Source organism: Apus apus, chromosome Z (assembly GCF_020740795.1).
Source record: "Apus apus isolate bApuApu2 chromosome Z, bApuApu2.pri.cur, whole genome shotgun sequence".
NCBI classification, from domain to species: domain Eukaryota; kingdom Metazoa; phylum Chordata; class Aves; order Apodiformes; family Apodidae; genus Apus; species Apus apus.
In genome coordinates this window covers 13,498,587-13,525,561 of record NC_067312.1, presented here as the reverse complement: position 1 = coordinate 13,525,561, position 26,975 = coordinate 13,498,587, and the positions used below count along the sequence as shown (strand labels likewise).

General features: G+C 36.1%; 1 protein-coding gene across 5 annotated transcripts in view; it reads right to left on the bottom strand.

Moving 5' to 3' along the window:
• Positions 1–409: 409 nt before the first annotated feature.
• Positions 410–26,975, bottom strand: part of NIPBL (NIPBL cohesin loading factor) — a 151,495-nt gene continuing 124,929 nt past the window's right edge. For 4 of the 5 annotated variants that reach the window (XM_051642398.1, XM_051642402.1, XM_051642400.1 and 1 more), the window contains 27 exons: positions 26,391–26,529; positions 26,098–26,180; positions 24,919–25,051; positions 23,853–23,996; positions 21,890–21,979; positions 21,485–21,699; positions 21,282–21,384; positions 20,296–20,394; positions 20,049–20,195; positions 18,714–18,848; positions 17,354–17,452; positions 16,096–16,149; positions 14,876–14,984; positions 14,390–14,526; positions 12,937–13,077; positions 12,531–12,624; positions 12,266–12,420; positions 11,948–12,038; positions 7,362–7,535; positions 6,624–6,814; positions 5,786–5,893; positions 4,383–4,583; positions 3,829–3,975; positions 3,295–3,590; positions 2,820–2,994; positions 2,025–2,210; positions 410–1,460 (listed from right to left, as the gene is read on the bottom strand). In XM_051642398.1, the coding sequence (XP_051498358.1) occupies positions 1,095–1,460; positions 2,025–2,210; positions 2,820–2,994; positions 3,295–3,590; positions 3,829–3,975; positions 4,383–4,583; positions 5,786–5,893; positions 6,624–6,814; positions 7,362–7,535; positions 11,948–12,038; positions 12,266–12,420; positions 12,531–12,624; positions 12,937–13,077; positions 14,390–14,526; positions 14,876–14,984; positions 16,096–16,149; positions 17,354–17,452; positions 18,714–18,848; positions 20,049–20,195; positions 20,296–20,394; positions 21,282–21,384; positions 21,485–21,699; positions 21,890–21,979; positions 23,853–23,996; positions 24,919–25,051; positions 26,098–26,180; positions 26,391–26,529 (4,012 nt within the window). In that variant the 3' untranslated portion in view covers positions 410–1,094. Of the gene's footprint in view, positions 1,461–1,983; positions 2,211–2,819; positions 2,995–3,294; positions 3,591–3,828; positions 3,976–4,382; positions 4,584–5,785; positions 5,894–6,623; positions 6,815–7,361; positions 7,536–11,947; positions 12,039–12,265; positions 12,421–12,530; positions 12,625–12,936; positions 13,078–14,389; positions 14,527–14,875; positions 14,985–16,095; positions 16,150–17,353; positions 17,453–18,713; positions 18,849–20,048; positions 20,196–20,295; positions 20,395–21,281; positions 21,385–21,484; positions 21,700–21,889; positions 21,980–23,852; positions 23,997–24,918; positions 25,052–26,097; positions 26,181–26,390; positions 26,530–26,975 lie in introns of all 5 variants that reach the window. The other variant, XM_051642399.1, reaches the window with a different exon arrangement.

Sequence of the window (26,975 nt, the reverse complement as noted above, 5' to 3'; positions counted from 1 at the left end):
CCCAAGCAGAATAGCCATTCAGCTCTCCCCAGATTTAAACTACCGTAAGGTAACACTTGGACAGCATGAGAAAGAAATTGAAGCATACAAGGAATAAACTATAGTTTCTTTTTATATCAAAATGTACTCTTGAAAATGTGTTTGGCACAGTGCTAAATCATATAGTTAATACTAAATATTGCAGGATACAATAAAACCCTGGAGTTAACTTGTGTTTACACCCTTTAAGGGATAAAAATAAAAAGATACCAATTATTCAGAAGTCAGCCTATACAAACTGTATAAACAATATTTTATGTCTTGTTTTGAAAACCACTGTTATAGTAAATTTTACATAAAAGACTGCAAAATAATATAAATGGATTTAAACAAATCTTTACAATAAGAAATTCAAATGGAAACAGACAAGTAACAAAGAGAAGTAAAAAAATTTATTGCAGTATTTGTTCCACCAGATTTGCTGGGGATCCCTTTTCTTGTATTATTTCAGGGTGACCTAATACATCAAAATCTACATTTACAAAAACTCCTCCTGCAGATAGGTCATAGATACTGCATGCTTTTTTTTTTGCTTTTTTTTTTTCTTTCTCTTTTTTTTTTTTTTTTTTTCTTCAACAGAATAAATTATATATCCAGGACATTCTGCCACTTTACAGCCTGGAAAAAACAACGCTTCCCTGGAAACTGGGCTAAGCTAAAGAAAGCCATCCGCTGCTAGGTTAAACTCCAAGAACACTTTATTAAGAACATTAACAGACTAATTTCCAACATTCACTTGTTTATTTTTTTTTAAACAGAAAGTTTTTTTTCAAGATATAAACAATTTTTTGTTAAACTATAATACAGTGGGAGTAAAAACGAACTGAGAAGTTTCTGCTGCACAACAGCGAAGGAAGCTCCCACAAAAATGTTTACCAAACATTTCCTCCTTTTTTCCCGCGTCCCAGGTTCCATTCTTACTCTTCATTTAACTGATTTTTTTTGTTTGTTTGTTTTTTTGTTTGTTTGGTTTTTTTTTTTTTTGCCAGAAAGTTGATATTTCAAGTTTTTCTGTTATTTCAATTCCTGTAAATTTGGCTGCATGTACAAATTCATTAGCTGGAAGTTCCATCCTTGGCGGCATACAGCGATCGTAAAGTCTGCACAACTTTATTAGTCAGCTTATTAGCACTCGTTAGAGCAATTTTTTTGTAAATAATGTCTGACTCTTTAATAGTGTCTACCCAAGGCACCAGTTTGCGGCCATCACGGCGCTTAGCCTCAGTCCAGGAGCCACTGTAGGAGCCTGCCATCCACTGAACACTGAAGCCATTGCTGGTTTTCTGTACTACTCTTGCAATTTGTGGTCGGTCTTTGTACTTTGGACAGCAAATAGCGATGACATCCATGACATCAACACTTTCATTCATCTGTGCTGCCAACTCCGTAGAGTCTGAATTTCGTTTTGACCTTCTCAATGACTAAAACATTGGGGGGAAAAAAGACCAAGTGTTACACAAAAGAACTTTAGTGAAATTATTGCTTTTATTGCTTTTAATCCCTTGACGCCGGGAGTTGGGATTTCCCGGCACACATTCCATTGCCGGCAATGAGACGCACCGCGACCGCCAGCGCCAAGGGGTTAACATATCCTTGTAAAACCACATACTCTTAATTTGTACCCGTGTCTTTATCTCTTATTGATATATAAAATTATATATACACATGAATCATAAAGCTACATAAAAACTTGGCAACAATAAAAAGGATAACACACAGTACATTCCAAAGGAAAATTAATAACTTTTTATACGGGATAAATCTCATTTTCTAGTTTGGTTTTTTTTTTATTGTCTTTTTTGTTAAACTTTCTACAAAAGTTGTATAAACGGTTAAGTAGAGAATCTCTATCTACAAAATGCTTTCTTTTCATGTGGATTACATTACTTGGTGTACATTTAATATAATAGACTGACATTTATAAGCACATAAAAATCATTTTACGTAATACGCTGCGAAATACGTTGACTCCTCCTCCGCCTCACCCCTGAAGTGCCTCCTCCTCTATCCTCCCCATCACTTTCATCGTCCTCTGTCTCAGCTGCATTGTTTTTAGGGCTGCCTCCTCCCAGCAGCGAGGTAATTGCTTTGTTCCGAGCATTTGTGCTAGCTGACACCTCTCCATCTTCTTCCTCTTCATCAGGATCCAAGTGTTCCATAAGGAGCTTGAACTATTAAAAAAGACAGGTTAGTCCACACTGAAACTTTTGAAGTAAGACAATTATTTCAGACTGCATTAGACAAAAAACAAATGGTAAGGTAAAGAAACGGGGTAAAACAAATGGCAGACAACTCTGAACTTGAACAGCTTATGCTGTTTTGCTTTCCTCTCTTCTTTTAGTAGGTACGTAAAAGCTTTCATTCTGTGCTTACAACATCTCGAGTTCTCTCTAACTGGTGTTTGAGGAGCGGGGCTGAGGGTGAACACGCTAGATCTAGTCTCTGTTCCTATGATGGAAACAGTCAGGGACAAAGCAAACAAGTCATATGGGAGAGGTATACAAGATGCATCCCAGAAATTAAAAATACTCCATAAAGATCAATATTCTTTAGCTGAAATTAACTTTCCTTGAGCTTAAACATACTACAAGTCTTTGAAGGGTAGTCAGTCCTGTGCAGCATCCTGAAAGGAAGCAGTGAGTTACCCACAGACCACATAAGATTACCAGGAACTTAACATGGGGCATGTTCACCCAATACATCTGCATCTACTTTGAAATTTATGCTCTGTTACCTCGTTTGAAAGGATTTCAGTTTTTTTGCAAAGCAACTTTACTTACATCTAAGTACTGTTTTACTATACTCCTCTTTACTTCTTCAGTCATCTTGGAATTAGCCATATCACTCCGCAGAAAATCCAGAGTTTGCTTTGGATGGAAGTGCACTCCTGTCTTCCTGTTTATCGCTTTATCATAAACTTTTGCAGACTCAGATGGAGAGTATTTCTGAATTTTACTGTTTAAAGAATAAAAAAAGGGAAGATCTTTTAAGTGAAGTCCTAAGTAATGCCAAGGAAAAGCTTTTAAAATCTTCTTTGTAAGTAGATATATTTTAATAATTCCACATACAATAAACATTCTGGTAAGAAACTGAATGATTGCTGTTTCTAAGCCAAAGGTTCTGTTTTTTCTCTTACACAAATCTATTGCTAAAACAATTAGTTACAATCAACTTAAAAAAAAAAAAAGTTGCAAACTTAATCCTTACAAGGAACTCATTAGGAAACAAGATGGCCTATTATCTAAGCATCCTTACCTATCAGAGAATCCACAGAGGTTCTTTAAATGCTGTTTCAGCATCAGAAGTAATAGTATGCCTTGGGAGACATTTGCAAATTCAATTAAAGGAGCTGAATTTTCTGGTAAACATTTCATTACAGCATTTATATCATTTTCTTCATCAGAATCTGAATCAGAGTCTGCTCTTTTCCGTAGCCTCCGAGGCTTAGAAGCTTCCTCCTCACTTTCACTCTCACTACCAGTGTTACTGTCACTCTCAGTCTCCTCATCTGATGAAGGTTTTCTTTCCTTTTTTTTGTCTTTCACCATTGACTGCAAGACAGAGAATTTAACGTAAATTCCAAAATTAGAATAAGTAACATAATGCAAGTTTCTAAAAAAATATGCAGACCAGAACAGAGAGGATTGCTTGTTTTTAACTACTGATTACGAAGTAATGCTGCTGGTCCCTATCATAATAATGGTGCTATATTCACTGAGAAATCAACCAAATTACACAGAATCTGATGTCGCCACCATAACAAATACACTAAAACATAAATGGACATACCTCTTTAAATGACTGCAGTAGGTTGCTACCAGAAACTGATAGTGTAATGTCTATATGATGCATTATGAACAGTGGCTCTTCCTGCGTTTGATAAGGAAAACAGGCTAGATTGTCTGCTATGTACAAGAGCATATTCACCTCCGTCTTCTGGAATTGTAAAAAAAAAAAAAAAAAAAAAAGTAACACATGAATACACATAAAATATCTTAGATTTAGACAATCACCCTGTGTTCCTAACAGTCTAGAGCAAAAATATAATTACAAATTTTATTCTATGTATCTCCCCCCACATGTATATATGGAAAATTTAGTCATACCTGAATATACATTATTTCTGATCAGTCCAAACTGGCTATAGAAAGGTACAGAATGATGGAAAAGTAACAAATGCGTTCTATTATACTGGTAAATATCTTAATATTACTAAGCAAAACAAAGTACATTAGGGAAATCAAGCTTTCAATAATTATGTCATACAGATACATGGTAAAATGAAAATTCAAGCTGGCAACATAATTTGATTTCTCTTCAAGTGAAGGAAATGTGATGCTTACTGCAGTATCATCAAAGAGGTTGAGTAAAGAAATTAGAAACGCTCGTCGGTGCTGACGGTTCCCTCGGATCATAGAGTAGAGGTGTGAACACAACGCACTGGATGATTCATCGTGTCTAAAGCCTCTTACAGGATCTTTTGGGCAGGTATTAATCGCTTGTTGTACCTGGTACGACATCTTCATACCAGCTACTGCTTTCATCTGAAATGGAAATGTACTTGTTTTTATTTAAGCCTCTGCTTTCAAAGCAGCAGAGCCTGCTCCTTTTAAGTGATGCTCATCTGAAGTTTAACTTTAAAACACGCACTGAGGCTACTTTCTGAGTTGGCAAGTAGATTTCAACAGAACTTGTAGCAGAGATCAAAGTGTCTAGTGAACTGCATTCACTGTAAATTCTGTTAGAAACATGCAGCTCATCCTTTTGCCTACTACAGCCAGGTATTCCCATTTAAACAATTTTCAAGAATACTGCAGAGTTTTCATACAACAATAGAATACTTTACCAAATGTGTATGCTCAATGTCACTCGTAGCAAAACCAACAACTGAGTCCATATTAGCACAACAAGACTAATAAAAACAAAATGGGGGGTGCCTGTAATTTTCAGCTGATTTTACTTACTTTAAGGCTCCTGCTCTAGTTTCAGAACAAAATGAATCTTTATTTAGGCTCTATATCTAACTGTCCTCATGCCACCTCTGCTGCTGTTCAGCAAAGCTGTCTCTGCATCCATATATTGTCTCAAACAGCAGAAAAAATTTGCTATGTAGGAGCTACTAGACTTCACGTATTGGATCAGGTATCTGCTTAGGTGCCAGCAATACTGCTGGGCTGCAATCCCAGGGGAATACAAGCAGATACAGGAGTCCCACAACCCAACACACAAACTGAGCCTTGACCTGGGCTCTCTGAAACAAGGAGGTGATGCTTCAGCTCAATTACAGATCTCAAGCAGAATTATTTGCACTGAGCCACAACTCCACAAGTTCTCACTTAGCCCTTGATGCCTTAATGTTATAATACATATAAATTAAGAACTGTTAGAGCTTTTTACAGGGTGTTCTCATCCCTAATGCACTGATACAGGAAAATAATTGCCAAACATGATGACACCTACCTGTCCTTACCTCTTACCAAATAAATGCTCTCAAGAACTATTCAGTGAGGAATATACTACTTTGAATTATAAATTAAAGGAAATTTGATACTCGAAGAGATGCTTCAAATTATTACATCCTTTCTAAGACAATCTCCAAACAGGGGAAAGAGTTGAGATAATCTTACAGCTGCTTACAGTAGTTCTTTGTTACTTTCTATTCTTTTTCTGCAGCTCATGCATACTCAGGTGTTAAGCCGCTAAAGAACAACAGTATTTTGTAAAATGTTAAATTAGAATTACTTACGTGAATGAACCCAGCATATTTTTTGTCTATTTCCACCAGCTGTTGGTCAGCTTTATTTCGCATAGAAGGCTCTGGATCTGTGCCCATAGCAATTAAGTATGGCACACACTTGAAAAACAAATGAAATGATTATTCAGAGTCATTGCACCTCCTCTTTCTCAGTCTTTGTTCTTCTACTACACAGCTTACTACCTGACTACTCTTTGCAAGCAAATAGTTCAAAATTCATGAGACACCAGCGTTATAAATGATAGTCATGTGAAGTTTCAAGTAGTATTTCCCTTTCTCTCAAACTCTGAAGTCAATTTACACTACAAAGAACATCATTTAAAGAAACCCAGAACCCATGACTTCGGAATGAAAAAGCACAATGTTTGCAGTATGAAAAATAATTACAAAAATATTATGTAAGCAAAGAATAATGGCAATTATGACAGAAATTCTAACAGTAACTGTGACATTCCATGGAGTTTGGAGGACATGGGGATTGAGGTAGAGGCAAGCTGACACTTTTTCCAGGATAAAAAAATCAAATGAAGACAATAACTTGGCATAAACCTGAAATTTGTAAATGAAGTAATGCACATTTGTACATGCTTTATAGGCACTGGCTGAGCTTTTACATCTTGATCCACAGCCAGAAAATACAGCATTTGGAATCTCACTGGCTAAAGAACACAGAACAGATTTCAAAATAACCTTTCTATTAACGGCCCTTCGCTACAGTGAGAAATTACTGTAGTATTGCTGGAAGACAAAAACTGGAAATTTATGTAGCACGTGATAAAACATCTGAAAACCTAAATGAGAAAAACACCCATCATAAAAGCCTACCTACCTGAACAGGATGGATGAGACCCTGGTTTAACGTCAGTGCGATGACATTTAGAGCAAAGTGGCGCACACTGGACTGGGTATGAAAGAAAGCCTCAAGGACCTGTTTGAGATACAGCTGCATGATGGAACTACTCATCCCTGAGGAAATATCACCCATTTCTTTCAGGTCTTCCTGTTTTGCTACTTTTTTCCCTGCAAAAAGGACAAAACCAATAGCTCACTCAGCACAGTATAACCATTTGCTTTGCCATTACTTCATGCATACTCATTTTCAAGCTTTACAACACAGATACATTCCAGCTGTCTTCAAATGTGTTTATGATCTCATGAAACATACAGCAGTTTCATGGTACATGTACATAAAAAAACTAAGGCTATGACTGAAATTACAAGTTGAATTTAATTAAAGTTTTTTTTTTTTTAAATAAAAAAAATAATTATGTTTTATTATTTTCTGTCTGCAAATTAACATTAGTGGAGATTTTGACAAAAAGTATTACTACCCTCATTACAGTGACTATGCATTCTGGATTGCTTCCAGGATTTATACATGGTGAAATGAAATAATACACCTATCACATGTATATCCCTACACACATTATGAACTTCTGAAAATTATTTTTAAATACTTTGAGTACAGCATTACTGATCTGATAACAATCATAAGTGACACAGTTCACCCATAGGGTAACTGTATGCAAAAAAGCCAGGTTTTGCGTGCACAGAACTCCACACTTACAGTCTCTGTCTGCTTGCTGCATACGTGTATCCTCCTCTTGCAAGTAGGTCTGGAGGTTTTTTAACACCTGGATTTTTAGGTTTACTGAACAGTTCTTATCTGAAAGAATGCTGTTGTACAGAGTCTTCACTTCCTGCTCAAACATTAAACTTGGGTGTTGTATGAATGCAAATCCTAACGGTGGGGGAAAAAAAGGACATATTTAACATTATTGCAATCTAGATTTTTTTTTTTTTCTAGTCTAAATAGTATTTCTCTTCTATATGGACACCACCCAGAGCTTACAGGGAATTCTGTTAGCCATGACAGTTCTATTAACTACGACTCTGTTTGACAGATAAAGATGGGTGGTTGACCCAGGGCAGCTGCACTAGGAATGGATACAGGTCTGGAAGCATGTCGAGCGAAGTGGCCTGCATCTGACTGACTAGGAGCTCTCACAAGAACAAGGGAGGAACATTACTGAAAATCACACATTGTTTTTCTAATACATCAGGAGAAAACATTCTGCTGAAACTGAAAAGTTGCTCATATGGAGGCAGAGCAGAAATGTAGAAACTGATTAATATAAAAAGCATTTAAAAACTTAGAAGAAAAAAAGCCAACAAACTAAACACAGAAGAATTTATACCTCTTTCTGTCATTATTCATATACCTATTAAGGACTTTTCTTGAAAAGTATCTGAAGCATTCCCAAGTCTACATCTGTCAGATGACAGACACTACAGAACTGTTTTTAAGCTGCAGCCTTACCCTTGTCAAGGAACTGGTTGTCCTTTAGTCTATATTTCATAAAAACTTTTCTTTGTTAGTGGCAGTATATACCATTTTAGATCACATATGCAGATTTAGAAGTGCTGTTGGCAAACTCTTGTAAAGTATCATAAAAACCAGTAATAGGTTAAATTGCATTTAACTATTTAGTTTTTTAAAGACTGTTCAAGAAAAACAAACATTAAATGTATTTTTTATGACCAAGGAAACTAAGATTCTGGATGAAGAAAAAGCATGAGCCATAAAAGAAAAATTGGGGGGGAAAAATGAAAGGAAATAAAGTTATACAAAAATAATCTACAAAAATAGATGTAACAAAGGGAAGACTGAATCTAGTTTTTAAAATACTCACAGAGAAAAGACAATGTAGATAAAGACTTACTCCAGGGCCAGACCTCAGTGTGTTTAAGATCTCTTTCCAATTTCAAAACAAGAAGCAGAAAAAAGCAGATGAGGTGGAGGGGAAAGAGGAGATAAAGGAATGGTGGTGGTCTTTGGAGTATCTGGTGTAATTGTGCACGCTATATAGGCATATATTGATATTTTCAACTTGATCACCTCTAAGCAAGTCCAACCCATTTCTTAAGGTTCATTTAAAAAATGAAAGTCATGTGTGTAACAGCCCAGAACACTTTTTTTCCTTCACCCATTTAAACAAGTCTAAAACAACTGCATTCTTGGGGAAACTCCTGTTCTTCCCTCCTCTTTAAGTGGGGAAGAAATCTTACGTGGTGTAAGAACTTGTCGTAGGAAATGAAAAAAGGCACCTGCTGTATTCTTTTAAGGACTGACTTCACACCTCAGGACTGATTCCCCACCATTTACCTTCGTACCTTTGTTTTCACTCTGCTAAGAGTCTTAAGCACTGAACTTTGCTGAGCACATTACTTAAGGTTTAGCTAAATTTGCTAACAAAATTTTGCATCTTAAACCTGCCTTGCAAGTACACATCTGAAAGACAAGCACAGTCATAACCATGAAGCTTATGGTTAAGCTTAATCTCTCAACAGCAGTGACACATCCCAAGATCACTGGGTGTCCCTACTGAAACAAGATTAATAATACTGACAGGAATGGCACACTCTTCATGTGATGCCTTAATTATCTGTAGTAGCTTGCTGGTCCTTTTCATCTTATTGCTGCACACAAATGTTGAATGGCTTTGACAACTTTATTACCTGCATGTATGGTGGAACTTTGGACCGCCTACCACATCTCCTTATATCCAATAGCTACTCTAATAAAGGAACCAGTACTTAGATGTGATCAATATATCACTGAAAACAGCTGTCTGAGGTTTAATTAAAATGAAGTCTGACATGCTCACAGGCAGAGAAAAAGAAATTCTGAAGAATGTCTACTGGCAGCCACCCCCATTTTTCCCCCCTTCCCTCAAGGTGATCACAGTTCAGTCTATAATTAAGAACATTTTTGGTGACTTTTACCATTTCCACATCAATGAGCAAAACAATCATGTCAATGGTTAGGAAGAGAGTCCCTGTCCCATGTGTGATATTCTGCAGAGGATAATTAAATCGGACTGGATTACAGTAAGTATTGTGCACCTTGATGCAATGTCTAGAAAAACTCCAACTAGTCCAGAAAACCGTATTATTGCTCCTGCAACAGAGGCAACTCTAAAGCCAGTAATCCTGCTCAGCTGTTTGAAATGTAATTTCTCATAGAACGTAAAAAAATGGTCAGTCCTGGTCCTTATCCTCAGAGCCCTCACTAGGCTCAACTGCAGTGGGATATCTAGAAAGTGACCTAAACGGCAATATAGAGAGGAAAATTCTTGTCCACATTTAAACAATTCGATGCAAGCTCATGTGCCTCAGAGACAACTCTCTTTAGGCTCTGCCATAACCATGAACTAACTCTTCCAGAAATTAAGACCTATTTGCCAAAAGGACTATATCACGTGTACAGATTTTGTCCTTAAGCAGAGGTTGAACATGATACAAACCACTCAACAGCAGTTCATGTACTACTGCAAGTCACTGAAATACCATACTGCTGCCTTCAGGTAAAGAATCTACTTACAAGTGAAATACAGCTTAGACTGCAACATTATCTTAATGTCTTGCAAAATCTCACAGAGCACCCCTCAGCTGGAATAAACTGCCAGAGTTCACTTAACTCCTGCATCTGCTCCTACACTTAAAACAATCAAAGCTTTTCCAGCACTTTTTCTAGTTATGCTTTAGCAATCTCTTGTGGACTGAAAAGTCCTGGCAGTCAGGTGAAGTCCCTGGAGACTGGAATAAGGGAAACATTGCACCCAGTTTCACAAAGGGTAGAAAAAAGGACTCTGGGAACTACTGACCTGTCACCCCATACCTCTGTGCCTGGGAAGATCACAGAACAGATCTTCCAAGAAGCTATGCTAAAGCACACAGAGGACAGAGAGGTGGTTTGAGATCACCAGCATAGCTTGACCAAGGGCAAGTTCTGCCTGACCAACCTACTGGCCTCCTACGATGGAGTGACTGTCACGAACTGATGGAGATGGTCTAGATGGAGATCAGTGACAAGAGGCGTCACTCAGTTTTCCGTATTAGGACCAGCACTGTTTAATATCTTCATCAGTGACATGGACAGCGGGATTGAGTGCACCCTCTGCAAATTTGTAGATGACGCCAAGCTCAGTGGTGCAGTTGACACACCTGAGGGATGGGAAGGCATTCAGAGGGACCTGGACAAGCTCAAGAAGTGGGCCCATGTGAACTTCATGAGGTTAATCTTGGACAAGTGGTGTTGTAACCACCAGTATCAATACAGGCTGGGGGATGAAGGGATTAAGAGCAACCCTATTGAGACCTTCGGGGTAGAGGTGGAAGAAAAGCTGGACATCAGGCAGCAATGTGTGTTCACAGCCCAGAAAGCCAACTGTGTCTTGGGCTGCATCAAAAGCAGCGTGACCAGCAGGTTGAGGGGGGTGATTCTCCCCTGCAACTCTGTTCTGGTGAGACCCCACCTGGAGTACTGTGTACAGCTCTGTAGTTCTCAGCACAGGAAAGGACAAAGACCCGTTCAAGCAAGTCCAGAGAGAGCCAGAAAGATGATGAGAGGGCTGGAGCACCTCTCCTATAAAGACAGGCTGAGAGAGTTGGGGTTGTTCAGCCTGGAGAAGAAAAGGCTCAGGGGAGAACTTAGTGTGGCCTTTCAATACTTAAAGATGGCTTTTAAGAAAGAGGGGGACAGATGTTTTAGTAATGCCTTTTGTGACAGGACAAGGGTTAATGCCTTGAAACTAAAAGAGGACGGATTCAGACTAGATGTAAGGGAGACAATCTTTACAAGGGCAGTGAAACACTGTAACTGGTTGCCCAGAGAGGTGGTAGAAGCTCCATCTCTGGAACACTGAGAGTCAGGTTGGGCAGGGCCCTGAGCTACCAAATCTACCTGAAGATGTCCCTGCTCACTGCAGGGGAGGTTCAACTAGATGACCTTTAAAGGTCGCTTCCAGCCCAAAAAATTCTGTGATTCTATGAAAAGCAATATTTGGTGTTAAAACAAACTTGCCTAAGGAGAAAAAATCCCATATATTAGTTACTTTGGAAATTACCGCACTTCTAAACTTCTTCATGCATTAAAAAAGGCATTCTCTGTCAAAATCATCCATTCTGCTGCAGAAGTATGCAACTAGCAAACCTCTGACAGCTCTTCTACAGCCAGTTCTCAAAGAAAACACGCAGTAAATTTTGATTTTAAGCAAGCTCCCCTGCCACTACACAAATACATGAATTCCTGATGATACACATGGATTTTTATTATGGCAGAACAAAAAAAAAACTATTAAAATTTCTTACCAAGGCCAATAATTGCTTTTGTCTGTACTTCTTCATCTGAATGCTTTGTAAAATACATCAGCAGTTCAAGTACTTTATCCTTTATGTTAACCTGAACAAATTAAAACAAAACATAGGTATTTGAAGCTGCAACTGATGTTTTTAGTCTGTTATAAAAAGCATACATATAAAAAATAAAAGGAGAAACACAGCCTATATATTACATGCATTATGAAATAATATATATCTTTGAGGTACTAGGAATAATATGCCTTTGAAATAAAGTGCATTACTCAATCAACTATCTAAGACATGGAGAGTAAATACAAGTTATTTTACCTTACTGTTGCCCTTAAAATCTTCCTGATCAAAATCAAAATGCCGACACAGTGCTCCAACAGTGAAAAGTGATCTAAGGAGTGCTGGTTTATTGGCAGTTAGTATTGTACTATTGGGGTCTTCTTGGTGTTGACTTTTTAATTTCGAAAGTGCACCTACAGTAAGATAAAAGTTTTTATCACAGTGTTTAATTTTGATGTACCCCTAAAATAAGACCTGTAGCCAAAACTGAAAAGTGATAGCTACATGTTGGGGTTTTACTTACCATAGTATCTATTAAAACAGGCCCACACAAATTTATAGTTCTGGGTAACCTTGTTCACAACAGCTCCAAGACAGCTTACACAATGCTGAACAACCTAGGGAGCAAGAAAGAACAAAGGACATACACATTTAAAAGTTAAAATTAAGATTGTTATGAAGTTACATAGGAAAAACTATGCTGAACTAAAACTAACGATCTAACAGATGTAACATTCATTTCACAGACTGATCTGAAAATCTGCTCAAACTTCTTAAAATCTAGCAGCCATACCTACAAACTCCAGTTAACCAAGTACACTGATTTTTCATGGCTCAAAAGTTACCTTCACAATGAAGACAGACTTTAAAAAGCCATGTATCTCACAAGATGAAATGGAATCAAATGAAGAGTAGCAATTTAAACTTACTGTCATGCCATATTTGATGATGAGTTTCATGAGGTCTTCCTCAATAGTGGCAAGAAAGGTCTCACTTGGGTGCTCCATCAGTGGCACAACAAGCTCTAAGATTTTTGCAACATTGCAGATCACCATGAAATCATTCTGCGTCTGAAACAAGAGTGTTTATAGTGTTCAATGCTTCCATGCATGTTCTCTATAAGCTAAGTATTACTAATACACAGACAGTAAAAATCCCAGCTCATGTAAGATATTTGGTTAAGGCCTAAAATAATATTTATATAATTTATATCTGCTATTAAATTACGTATTATTATAAAAGCTAGGTCTGTTTTCTGTAAAAAAGTTCTGGAGAAAAAAAAAATCTGTACAAGCAGAACTTCACCTTTCATCAAGGCTGTGACAGACCTGAAAAACTTCAGTCCTGGTAAGTTTTTTTGAATTCTACAATAAATCTAAGAAATCAGTTCTTGATACCTGCACATGAGAGAACACACACAATGCTGGAAAGATGTGTCATCAACAAAATGAAGTTGTGCTATAACTTCATTTACCTTAAACAAAGTGTGCCTGAATGTAGAAATTACAACTAAAACTATTTTAATTGTAAGGTTCTACACATGGGTCAGGGCAATCTCACGGACAAATACGGGTTGGGTGCAGAATGCACTGAAAGCAGCTCTGAGGAGAACTTGAAGGTGTTGGTTGATGAGAAGCTCAACATAAGCTGGCGATGTGTGCCTGCAGCCCAGGACATGTTTGGCTTTCTGGGCTGCATCAAAAGAAGTGTGGCCAGCAGTACAAGGGAGGTGATTCTCTCCCTCTGCTCTCATGAGACCCCACTGATAGCACTGTGTCTGGTTCTGGAGCCTTCTGTAGAATAAGGATGTGGACCTGATGAAGTGGGTCCATAGGAGGACCACTAAAATGCAGCACCTCTCCTATGAAGACAGGATAAGGCTGTTGGGGCTGTTCAGCTTGGAGAAGAACAGACTTCAGGGAGACCTTACAGCATCCTTCCAGTATCTGAAGGGGCTACAGAAAAGCTGGGGAGGGGCTTTTTACAAGCGCATCTAGTGAGAGGATGAGAGGGAATTATGTTAAACTGAAAGAGGGTGGATTTGGATTAGATATTAAGAAGAAATTCTTTAAAGTGAGGGTGGTGAGACACTGGCACAAGTTGCCCAGGGAGGCTGCAGTTGTCCCATCCCTGGAAGTGTTCAAGGCCAGGATGGATGGGGGTCTGAGCAACCTGGTCTAGTGGAAGGTGTCCCTGCCCATGGTGGAGGGGGTTTAGAACTGGATTATCTTAAGGGCTATGATTTTATGATGCCCATGAAATAAACCCCATTATTTTAATTTGTCTTTTCCTACCTACAATTTCATCAAGTACACAAGACAGCCATTAATTTTCATGCTTAATTATCTGGGGAAAAATAAAGACTGATTTTTCTCTACTTACACTACATTTAGTGGTCAGGTATGGTTGCATGGTCATGGCATGTTTGACCATTAGCTGGGGCCTGATTTTGCTGAATAAGAACAAAGTGGTTATGCAAGCAACCAAGCGACCAGAATTCACACCTTTGTTGTCGGAATCTGCAAAAGATTAGAGAATACAAAAATGGTATGAAATCCAAGTATATTTGAGCAATTATAAGCGCGTGGCTCAATTTAATTACATTTAATTACATATGTTTTGGTTTTAGTGATCTAGAAGTTTTAACAATTTTTTTTTAAAGTAGTTCTGTTATTGTTATTAGCTAGTGAAAATTAGGGAAACTTCATTATTATAACGTGCTCAAAAGTTCTTAATGAACCTAAAAGCAATGATTTATTACCATCAGTTTTGTAAACAGAAATTCTGTAACAGTAATGTTTTGAACCATTCTTACAGTATCATAAAAAATTAAAAAGAGTTAATCTACTGGGTTGTAAATAATATTACCTGATAAAGACTCCTCATACTTGAGAATGTGCTCAACCAAATTGTCAACAAGTTGAGTACAGGCTTTCTTCACAGGTTTATACGAGGCATCCTCTTCTGACTTCAACAACTGCAGCAGATGAAACAGAAAATTATTCAGTATTAAGGATGCATTCATTTACACTGATTTTAAAACAATTACTACACATACACATGGATATCACACTACAAAAGTATTTATTTCACTTCTCCATAAAAGTTAGTGCTGGGAGAAAGAATTCAGAGAAGTAAAAAATTAAACCAAAATGTGTGAGAAATAAAGAAAAATTAACTGCAATTAAAAATAATAATAAATACTGATCTTTGCATTGGGATAAAAGCAAACTTTGTGCTTAAAGAAATAATGCTGAAAAAAATAATGTAGTCATGCTTGACAGCAATAACTAACAGGAGTTAGAAGGATTTTAAAACACTTAGGAAAAAAAATCAGTAAATTCAAAAGGAATGTTGTTTATGACCATAAGCAAAAATATGAAATAAAGATGAAACATAGTTTTATGAACATTTTAATCAGTTCGCCTTCTTCTGTATGACTTCAGGTACTGAAACTGTGTCCATGAAGATCTTTCAATATCTAAGAAGGATTGAGACCATACTATATGGCACTTCAGGCTAAAGCAAACTCAAAAGGGTTTTTTGCCTGAAAATTAACCAGTGTAGACAAGATACATAAGAGAATAATAACACAGCTTAAAGAGACACAAATAAATCAAGATCAATTATTAGAAAAATCAGACTAAAATATAATATAGAAGTAACCCATACTCTGAAGATTCACACTGCTATAAACAGTGTAACAAACATATTGGATGTGAAAATACACTGATCTGCCATTTTAAAAAATAATCTTTACACTAGATGCCTTATTTCAGAATTAAGTACCTTAGCTGTGGAGTACAGGTTATGTCACTGATTACTGGGGAGTGTATGAAATTAAAACCAAATAAATAAAAGCTCCCCCATACCACATGTATTCTTCAAACAGATCGTATGGTAATACAGAAACTAAGTGTCAGATATAAAGAAAACTGCCCTCTTGAAGATTAAATAAAAGGTCAGATGTTTAAAGGGCATTCACTGAAGGACTGCTCTCGTAATCCCAGTTCTATGTGTTTTACTACCAAAATAAATGATAAAGGTCTAATAATGATGGTATCATATATTCAAAATTAATTACTTACATTTTGAAGAAGCTGTTCAAACCAGTCATACCCAGTATCTCTACAAGCTGCAACCTAGAAGTATTTTTGAGAATGAAGTGGTTAATAAAGAAGACATCTGAGGAAAAATTAATTCAATACAGATGCCATTTTAAAAAAACAGTAAACATGCATAGATGTATTTTCATATGCATTTGGCATAATGGTTTTACACCTCTGGAGATCAGATACTGTCTTCTGCATTTGAAAACCAGTTCTCAGCTTTTAAGTGACTCCAGAATTTGTGTCCATACAACACAAAGCCTGCACATTCTACTGGATATTGCTAGCTCTAATGTAAACCAAATTTTGCTTTTGGAGAACATTTTGCACAGACTAAAGCAGAAATCCAATTCTGACATACTGAAAATGAGTATGCGTGTATATATATTAATATGCTCATTTTTATATATACACACCAAGCCTTCACTGGCATCTTATGTCAGGAACAGCTAACAGGGGCTCTAAAGTAAAACTGGCAGGAGAACTGAGAGTTAAAAGTTGAAGTTGAAATCAAAGTGACTGACTTCTAAGTTTGAAAAAAACACACACTAGACTACTATTATGTAAAAACAGTGAAAAGCACAATGAAATTTAAACCTAAAATTTTAAGTAATGAAGCAGTATTTTTATTTGCTATTTACATCTTTGTATAATTGGTATTAAAACATCTCAGCATAGGGATTCTATGCACATGTTTTCACTAACAATTAAAGCATTTTACTCGATATAGATTTTGTTATTATGGAAACATGCTATTTGCTGCTCCTAAAAAGTAGGTACAATTATGCAGATACTAGTTTATCCTGAGGGAGAATGTGACCCTGTATTTCTTAAAGCTGCTGACTAAGCTTTCAGAATAAATGTTATCAACTGTTTGAGGAAAATTTTCTTCTAAGAGACAATTTCTTAGTTTGGCTTAGCTATATGCTGCTACTGGAAACTCCTGGTAAATGTTAAAAGTAATAATAATTTATTGTGTTTTAACTGAGCAAGTATTTTAAACAACCAGAATATAGTGTGGTCCGAGGTACCATTCCCAGCAGATTAGTGACCATTTAGAGTTTCCTGCAGCCTTTTCCATCAGTTGAATAATTTTGGCACAGATTCAATGCCAAGAGATATAAAAAGAAATCCTCCAGACAATTAAATTACCACATTCTAAAAAACAATGGATAATACTTCAAACATAGTAAAAACATAGGAAATTTTGCACACAACTCAAATTCCTTTAACATACCACATCAGTGATGTTTAGTATTTTCCTTGTCATTGCTTCTTTGTCATGGTGTGGAGTTGGAGTAAACCAGAGCTTCTGGAATGTCTCATTTACTAATTTCTGAAGGAAAACAAAAATTAGCTTAAATAAATAAGTGTATCTTGGCACACAGGCATTGCTGCTAATACAGCCATACCATAGAATTGTTGATGATGCATGACTTTTCATAAGGAATTATCCAACCTAAGTGACACTGTTGTAAGAAATGTTATCTGTGAGACACCCAGATTTACTCTTACAGGAGTTACACTGGCCTCTAGGCAAGCTTCAGCAAAATTATCACTGGGAACTGATGCTACGGAAAATGGAGTTACCACCTTCCTGAATTAGTTTGGATTTCTCAGGAAGACACTGTATCCTGAGAAGCTGACAATTGAACACAAGATTGTAAGTTATTACACAGAAATAGAAGCAATGGTAGATTACTTTAGTTTTCAAAACAGCTGTCACAGGGTGGGGAAGAGAGAGAAGACAAGTCTCTCTAGTCAAACTCAGGAAGTACATTGCCTTCCAATGTTTTGGATGGAGGGAAAAATGGAACAGAATGACAGCAAACAAAATTATTCCCAAACTACCCATTAGGCATATGGTTGTTGGAAGCTCTCCTCATTCATTCATGGAAAGATAAATACAGTGAAAATAATGCCAATTTTTTTTCTAATGTTGTTAGAAAGACAAAGGGAAAGAGAAGAGAGAACAAAGCAATCCTCCTTTCCCAGCAGCACCTTGAATCCAGCTGCTTATCTACTTCTTGATTAACTGGCTTTTTAGAAAGCCACTTGGGATTAATGTATGCAAGTGGTAAAAATATATGCTGCAGCTTTAAAGTTGCAGATTTCAAATCCTACAAAAGTTTATGCAAAATTATTACAAGTGTGCTCTTTATTACCAAGCAACTTAAAAAATATTTTGCCAATTAAAAAAAAAAAAATCATCCTTGTCAGGTTTATGATTTAACATATAATCTTACTTTTGTGCCCTTCTGTGTATATATTGCTCAAAGAGTAGAGTATGATCACGAAAGTAACATTTTAAGGTGAATAACTGACTCACTAAACATTCAGAAATAATGTGAAATGAGCACAGAAGAAAAAAATCCTCTAGAAAATAACTTTTTAACATCTTTTGTTCATCAGCAAGGTCTTCAAGAGAGAGCATTTTAGAAAGCTAAGATATTTGCTCTCAAAAAGCAGAAGTGAGTAACAGTCATAAATATTACAAAGGAACAAAGCAATACTTTTTTGATTTTCTTTTTGGTCACAATACAGAACAGTAAAATAATGGTAATTAAGATGATCCTTCAGGATAGGTTTCATTCTACCTTAATGCCTTCTTCATCATTGACTCTCCGAATCATTTTCACACACATCTCTGTGATTTTGGGAAATGTTGGTTGTTCAATGCAGATATCCCTAAGTATCTTTATGACTCTTTTTCTGACACTGATACCAGTATCCTGTGAAAAGAAAGTCATTACACTCTTGAAAATGAATCAGAAATAAGTACTAATTTATGTATTACATGAATTAATATTTGAAGATAACCCAATCTGACTTGCAAAATTTATTTAGAAAAGGTGACAAAAATATTCTGGAGTGCATTTATACATAAGGTCAGCATAACTTGAACCACTTTATTTACAAAAATTCCTAAGGTTCTGCCTCATTCTCCCGAATGTTGAAACACCTCCTCCATTTACACCCTCCCATCTAAGAGCTCATTATCTTGCAAATGTATAATTTCACTTCTTAATTCAAGAGCTTACAAGCCAGATCTGATGATGTTTTAGCTACTTTGTTGGAACACAAAAGATTCTTTGTAGATCTGGACTGTAATACTTCAAGCCTTCAGATAAATCTTATTAATAAGAAACAGGCAGCAACCTTTTCCATTTTCCTAGGCTTCACCTAAGGAGACAGATGAGGAGGTTCACTTCATACAACCTTATTCAAAACCTCTTAAACCTGCATGTCAAGATGAACTGCTTTATGTGCACTCATGTGCACAGGAGGCTACGTACCTCTAAAACCCTTCACAAACATGTTTTATCATATAACTACAGAAAATTAGTTGTATTTCACTAAAAACCTGACATGGATGCTAAGTGCTAGGGTTATTTTACAGTTAAATTAAACTGTATTTTATCTGAATGTCCAGACAAGCAACACTTTTCATTAAAAAACTCTAACAAGATGCCTTTTAAAACACTAAAAACAGCATAGAAAAGCAAAGTAGATTAATCTTTTTCTTTTGGATTACAGATGGCATCTTAAGATTGCTGTGTTGTAGATCTATCTTCATCACCTACACTACTGAACTGCCCTTATGACTTGTGTATCAGACCTCAGAGATGTGTCAAAACTCCTCATTTCACCCAATTCATGCCTTAATAAAGGAATCAAAAGGAATTTAATCTTGGTTCTTACGAGGTACAATTTTCTATATATGTTCACTTTTTGATGCTAACAAAGCCTCACTGGAAACAAGTGATGCACTTCACAAGGTTGGTCTTAAAAGCATGATGCTGACAAAACAGTAAGATACAATTTACTCTCGGGATCACTATTCCATATTATCAAACATAGAAACTCAGTTACTTATTTTTTGTTTTCCCCAGTGCCACTTGTGTTATCACAAGTACGAGAAGTCACCGTACCAATATCCTTTCAATCAGCATGTCATAATACTGCTCAGCAAGCTGAGGACGGCAGAGCACAAACCGGCCGAGCAGCTCCACAGCTGCTTCTCGTACACTGGTGGAGTTGTCCATCAGCCGCCCATGAACGCCTCGCTGCATATCCAGCTACGAAGAAGAAATGAAACAGATCCAGAGTAAGAAATTAAGGTTTCTTTCAAGTATGGCAGAAGAATGTTATGTGCATGATGGGTATTTCCTTTTTTACCCTGGCTAGAATACTGGGGTCTACAGCAACGACCTCAGACAAACACTTCATGGCTTTTGTTCGAACAGCAATTGCATTTTCACCAAGTACACGCAGAATCTAGCAAAGAAACAGAAACAGAGATTCAATCGCATTGGGAAGGTAGCAGTCAATGTTTAACAGGCAAAAATGAAGCAGAGTAAGATGCAAACTATTTAACTAAAATAAATATATCTGTCTACTAAAAACTTGATATATATTCTCAGACAGTAGAAATGTGCATGCAAGTGATTTTCCATGGCACTGATAACTGAGCACGGATATTTACTAGGATTTGGTACATGTTTACAACTGGTCTAAAGAGGATTTACACAGGGTCCACATGGTCACTTTAAGTCCCTTTATTTTAAACCCTACTTTCACCATTCAGTTGTGGCTTTCACCATGGTTCTTTTAAGATAATATTTGGATTTGGGAAGTAGTTTTAAGATTGGCTCTGTATGCAGAACAATGTAAGTTACCATGCCAACATGTTAGTGCTCATCTCCCAAAAAAAGTGAAGGAACGACACTGGTCAAACAGTTTCAAAGTGACAACAGCATGCACTGCAAGCAACCAACCAAGCTGGATTGCATTTTCAAATCAAATTAAGCTCAGCCTTCTGAGTTAATATTACCAAATAAGCCTGCACCTTACAGAAACTGTGAACATTATTTAAACATCTTACAATTATCCTCTTACTGTGTACATCTAATGATAATGATTTTGCCATACACGTATAAGGAGAAACAAAATAATGTCTGTACAACGTGACACACAAATTGCATGCAAGAAAAAGAAACATAATCACTTACGCGATCAACACAGAATATGAAAGCACATGGTGTTAACATGGCCTGTTAAATACCTGTGCTCAACAATGAACAGATACGGCATACTGCTGCAAGTGTGTTTGCAATCAGAAACCAACAGTGTTTCACTGCACTAAGACTTCTGGCAGAGTTTACCTGTGTCAAATAAATATCGAAGCTCTGGGCAAACGGCCTCATAGAGGCCAAGTAGCGAACAATCAAACACGCATCCTCGTAGTCCACGGTATCAGAATTCATCCTGCAACAAATTCCACGTGTTCATTAGGACATGTTTATAAAAAAATATTTAAAACACAAAATGCATGGCTAATAAAGAAATAAGTGGTACTGAAACATACTTCAATGTACTGAACTGAGATGGAGCAGTTTTAATGATGCTGCGAAGAAACTTTTTGCGACTTTCTGCTCTGTGCATGATTTGTCCCGTGGTCTCTACATCTTTTGCATGGTGAGTTCCTTCAGATGAATCCTCATCCTTCTGAGATTTAATTGCCTTCTCGGTCTCCATAGTTGTATCACGGAACCACTGAGCTATATAGAACTTCCGAGAAAACTAAAAAATATAGCAGGATGCAGAGAACGCAAAAGGAAATACAGAAAAGGAAAAATTACAGATTCGTCATGATATGTGGTAGGCTGACAATTTCATTGAAGCTGTAATATTTATAACTGAAAATAATTTTACTCAGTACGTTACTGAAATAATTTTTATACATGCTTGACACCAGAAAGCTGAAATTTACCACTAATGACGCATCAGTTTCTGTGTTCTCATCCAGATAATCTAGCAAAGCCTTTTGCAGCTGTTGAATTTCATCTTCTCCTCCTGAAACCTGTTAGAAGTAGAAAGGTAGTTTTAAAACAGAACATTGTACAGTGGTAATTATAACTTCAAAAATCTGCGTGTCCACATACACTCCAAGTTAGTTCTTTTAATACTTGAAGAACATGAATAATTTTTAATCAATTACTTATAAATTGCATAGAGACTGAAACAAACTAGACTGTAGCTCTAAAAATCTAAAAAAAGGTTAAGGATAGAATATGACTGATTTTAAAACAGACTGGCTGATTTGATTAAGTTTTATTCTATGATCTTGTGTGAAGATCCTCTGTCATGGAAAAAAAAAAAAAAGGGCTTAAACCACACATAGCAGATTGAAACAAGGATTAAACTAGCTGTCTCACCAATATTAAACACCAAAACAGTGATTTCTCAGGTGAACAAGGGATAAAAGGCAAAAAAGTAAAAAAAAACACGATACATGAAACAGAGAACAGTAAAAAGGTATGGGAAACATTGAAGAAATGAAAATAACTTCCCCCTTTGTAAAAATATTAGGTGTAGCAAGTGAAGACAGGTACAGTTTCAAGTCCAGAATATCAGTGTATCAAGAGATAACTAATGGAAGGTATGTACAAGTGTTTAAATCAACAACAGAATCTATGGCAGATTTCTAAAAAAAAAAAAAAGATCTACTATTACAAAATGTCAAAATATACTAGATTTTCACTTAAATCTAATTCTATGGGTCATGAATCCTAACCACAGTAGAGGGAGTTATAAACACTCAGGAATATCCTAGTAATGGTACCAGATATAGAAGGAAATGTCTCATAAAGTCAAAGTATTTAATTTAGCAGGAAAGAAAAATATGCCAGCAGAGGAGAATTGTGTACTTCTGACACACAGAAGTATTAATTATATTAATTCATGGACATAGGATTTGACATCATATATTGTGGAAGATTCTAATCAACAGAAGTTATGGGAAGTACAAGCCTTATAAAGGACTAGATGAATTTTCTTTTTTTTATTTGAATACCTGTAAATTGCGTAATTTTTCCTTTAACTTAAGTTGGTAACAGTCATTAAAAGTACATGTAATAGATCTATAGTCTTTTCAGGTAACTGACAGGAAAATGAATTTTATGTGACTATTCAACCTTGGATCATTCTGAGAACAGTTCAGAAAGAAATGTATAGCACCCATAAGAAACGTGCAAGTCTGCATTTTTAAAAAGATGTATAAGGTCTGAGATTTTCTCATCATATCGTGTCCTGTTTAGAGCACAAATGTGTACATTGCTTTGATAATTGTTGCCATCCTTGCAGATCTGGAGCAGCAATAGCAGAAATTCAAATACACACTCTAAAGACAGATGCAAGTCCAGTTTTTTTTAAAAAAGCCCCACAGTTTCACAGAATCAGAGAACATCTTAAGTTGGAAGGGATCTATAAGGATTGGGTCCAACTTCCTGCTCCTTGCAAGGACTACCTAAAACTAAATCCTATGACTAAGAGCACTGTCCAGTTCAATAAACTAAGAGCATCATTTAACTCTCTAAAACCTGTATACGAGTGCCAGAAGCTCAGTTACCACTTTATGATACCAAAAGCACATAGATTCATATTTTTAAAGCCTCTTAGGATAGAATTCAGCTGTTGCTCCATTATTTCCTCTGTTATTGTCACAACAACACTGGGTCAATCACTGTCATTAACCACTTCCTATGATCACTACAGAGATGGTGCAAGGAAGAGGACATAAGTTAACACATAAGATAAACTGAGTATATTTGACTGAGAAATCTGAACAACGAAGACCGATTTCTCCGCGAGGCCAGTTTTTCAAATATCTTGAACATTTTGAGGTATCTGAATGGCTACATCTCAATCTGGCTGTTATGGGATCTTTCACACACCTGTTTGAGAATTCTGGCTATAGATCCTTGATCCATTTTGCTAGTGACTGCATCTTTCCTCAGTCTTGCAGCTACAGTTCCAAGATAGTCAAGCGATGCCACTCTTAATGCCATTTCTGTAGATTTGTTACTGAACTGGTGAACCTAAGAAAAACAGAATAAACCGTTAAAACAAATATTTATTTGTGCAACTGCAATTCTTTTCACAACAGATTGCTTGACCTTATTAAAAACTCCGCCTAACTTCCATGCTGCATAAAATTTATGCAAAATTCTATTACATCACAGATACACTACTTATTTTACATTAATGCTTCTTCCTTTGTTGTCTCTCTCTCTGTCTCTCCAAATATGCTTGTTGGAGTTTATGTTTTCTAAAGTATTTTTTCATAAAATGAACTGGACAACCAGTACAGCAGACATTCTTTGCAACACCTTAGATCTAATGCACCATAATGCAACTTTTAATTATTCACACAAGTATAAAGACAGCTACATTGTACCAGGAAGTGAAGCATAACATATTTTTCCAAGAAACAGCTCAAATTACTATGTTAATTGCATTGTAACAGTGAAGAACTACTCTCATAAAGTGTGTCAAAAAAGGTATTAATATTTGGTAAAATATAAGTAAATGCTACTATTTGTGAAAAACCAAATTACTTAATTGTTTTCAGGTTCTAAGCTAAAGTAATAATTTTGAGAAGATATTTAACATGAATAATTACAGCTGTTAGTCTGAACTCATTCCAAATGAGTATCTACACTTAATAGATGCTATATAATGGCATTTTTCCATATTGAAAATGTACTGGAATAGTCGAAGTGGACTTGCATGACAGGCTGTATACATATGATCGTTAGCAACTTCATAGCAATGATCCTATAATCCAAATTTTATTATCTATGTATTACATAGTAGTGATACATGTAAGAGAATCCTTAAATGTCACAAGCTTGTCAACAATCAGAAAGCGTGCTTGTAATAGTTTCAGCTGAAATAAGCAATTCTGCATTGTAATAAGAAATTAACTAATATAATAGTTTAAAACAAGGATCCCCTTACCAACAGCCTTCCTAGTAAGCTAAGCAGCAACTCTGCAGCTGGCCATTCTGGTTTATTGACTGTCGAAAGTAGATCTTGAATGAAGTTCTCAAACAATGGCCTGTAATCTTCTTCCCCCTGTTTACTGCCACACCTGTTTAAAATAAAAAACATTTTAATTTAAATAAAATTTAAAAGCTATTTAAGCTTTTCTTCTGACAGAAACAGAAGTAATCTAATGTTTAATGGGAAGAAGCTAGGTGAAATTCTAAAACAAATCCTGACATAATAGAAGAAAAATTGCTTTATTAATTTACAGAGAAATAGTTTAAACAATTATCACTTCACGCTGCACTGCAAGTAAAGCAGCTAATGCACAATAATAGAATTTTGTTTCTAAGATTTTTTTATTTATTGCTTTGAGTTAAAGTGTGCATTAACTTGGATGGATGAGTAGGTAAAATTGTAAAGCTCAAGCTGGAGGGAGGTATTTAGGAACTGTTGTGTCTATATTCCCTAAGATTGGTCTGATTTATCTGACAGTGATAAGGCATCTCAGTAATATGCTCCACACAGATTAAAATCAGAACATAGAAAAAAAATGTCAAAAGGCAACATACTTGAGAGTGTTTCACTTAACACATGGCATCCTAACTTAATGATCCCAGAAGTATGCAGACACACCATAAGATGACTATTAAATAGCCTTTTGACTCAAGAGTAGAAATTAACCCAATAAAACCCTCAGGAATTATTCTTGGAAAGCCTCTGGTTATTCACAGATACTATTTTTTTTCACTGTTGATCTACAGACACTCCTAACTTTAGCCAAGATAAAATAATTTCTAGGTCTTTAGTATCTTTGCCATTTTGATGACTGAATGAATATGAATTCACCTTTTGAGTATTTACAAAGATATCTCTTTCAAGATTCAGATGAGTAACGTACCCCTAATAAAATAATCTTACATGAGCTATCAAACACGTTCTTAAATGTATAAATACTCTGCACAACTTCTGTTCCATAAAAATTTGTGTGCAAATTGGTAGCTCTCTTTGGAATCTATGGAGTATATTGCTATAAACAACTTCATTGAGTATGTGTTTAGCATAGCAAAGTGGTTAGGTTTGTCTTAAGGTATGACGGACTTTATTTGGAGTTGGTTTGGTCAATAAGCTAAAGAATGCAACAGTACTTACTTCTTAAGGAAAATAGAAAGGAAGTTTTGTGCTGTTCTCATGGCTGTTTCATATGAGTTAGTAATAAGCACATCTTGATCCACCTATAAATAACAACATATATTTAGCTATTATTTTATTATATACAGAAATATGATTTCCAGATCAGCATTCCCCATGTATTAATAAGTACAGCAGACATAAAATTACAATGTTTGATTACTAGAGCAACTTAATAAAATATTATACCTACAAACACACACAGTCATTCCTGCATACACACACACGAAAAAGACTTTTAAAAAATATCATACTTTCTTGTTTGACTCCTCCTCTGAATTAGAATCTTTTTCTACTGATGGTAAATGCACCACACACTGAATAAGCTGCAGAACTAGTGCTGTTACCATCTGAATATACATAGGCTCTCCATCAGTGTCACTGCTGTTTAACCTGTTAATAAGAAAAGATAGCATTAACACTAAAACTAAACAAAAAAATTAAGAAAAATGGTTCAAAATAATACATTTGTAAAATAGTTACTACAGCTAGAAGTCTATGGTCTAGACACTTATCTAGTAATTTGCTTCTCTCTTATGCAGTGCAAGATCTGGCCTAACAAAACCAGTATTATTCTCAGGCAGAAGAGATGAACTGGAACAGCCCACAGATGGGCTAGCAAAGTATCTGAAGTTCAGCAGTTGAAAATTCTACAGGAGTATTTAATAAATCAAACACCTACATGCTAAGGCACTAACTAATTGGCTTATTATGAATTATGCCATATCCATTTTCAACACAACGCACAAAAAAAATACACCTGTTGCCCTAACAATTTATTATTTATATATCATTTAAGGTACGTGAAACGTGCAGGATTTTTAAACAACAGGAAGTAG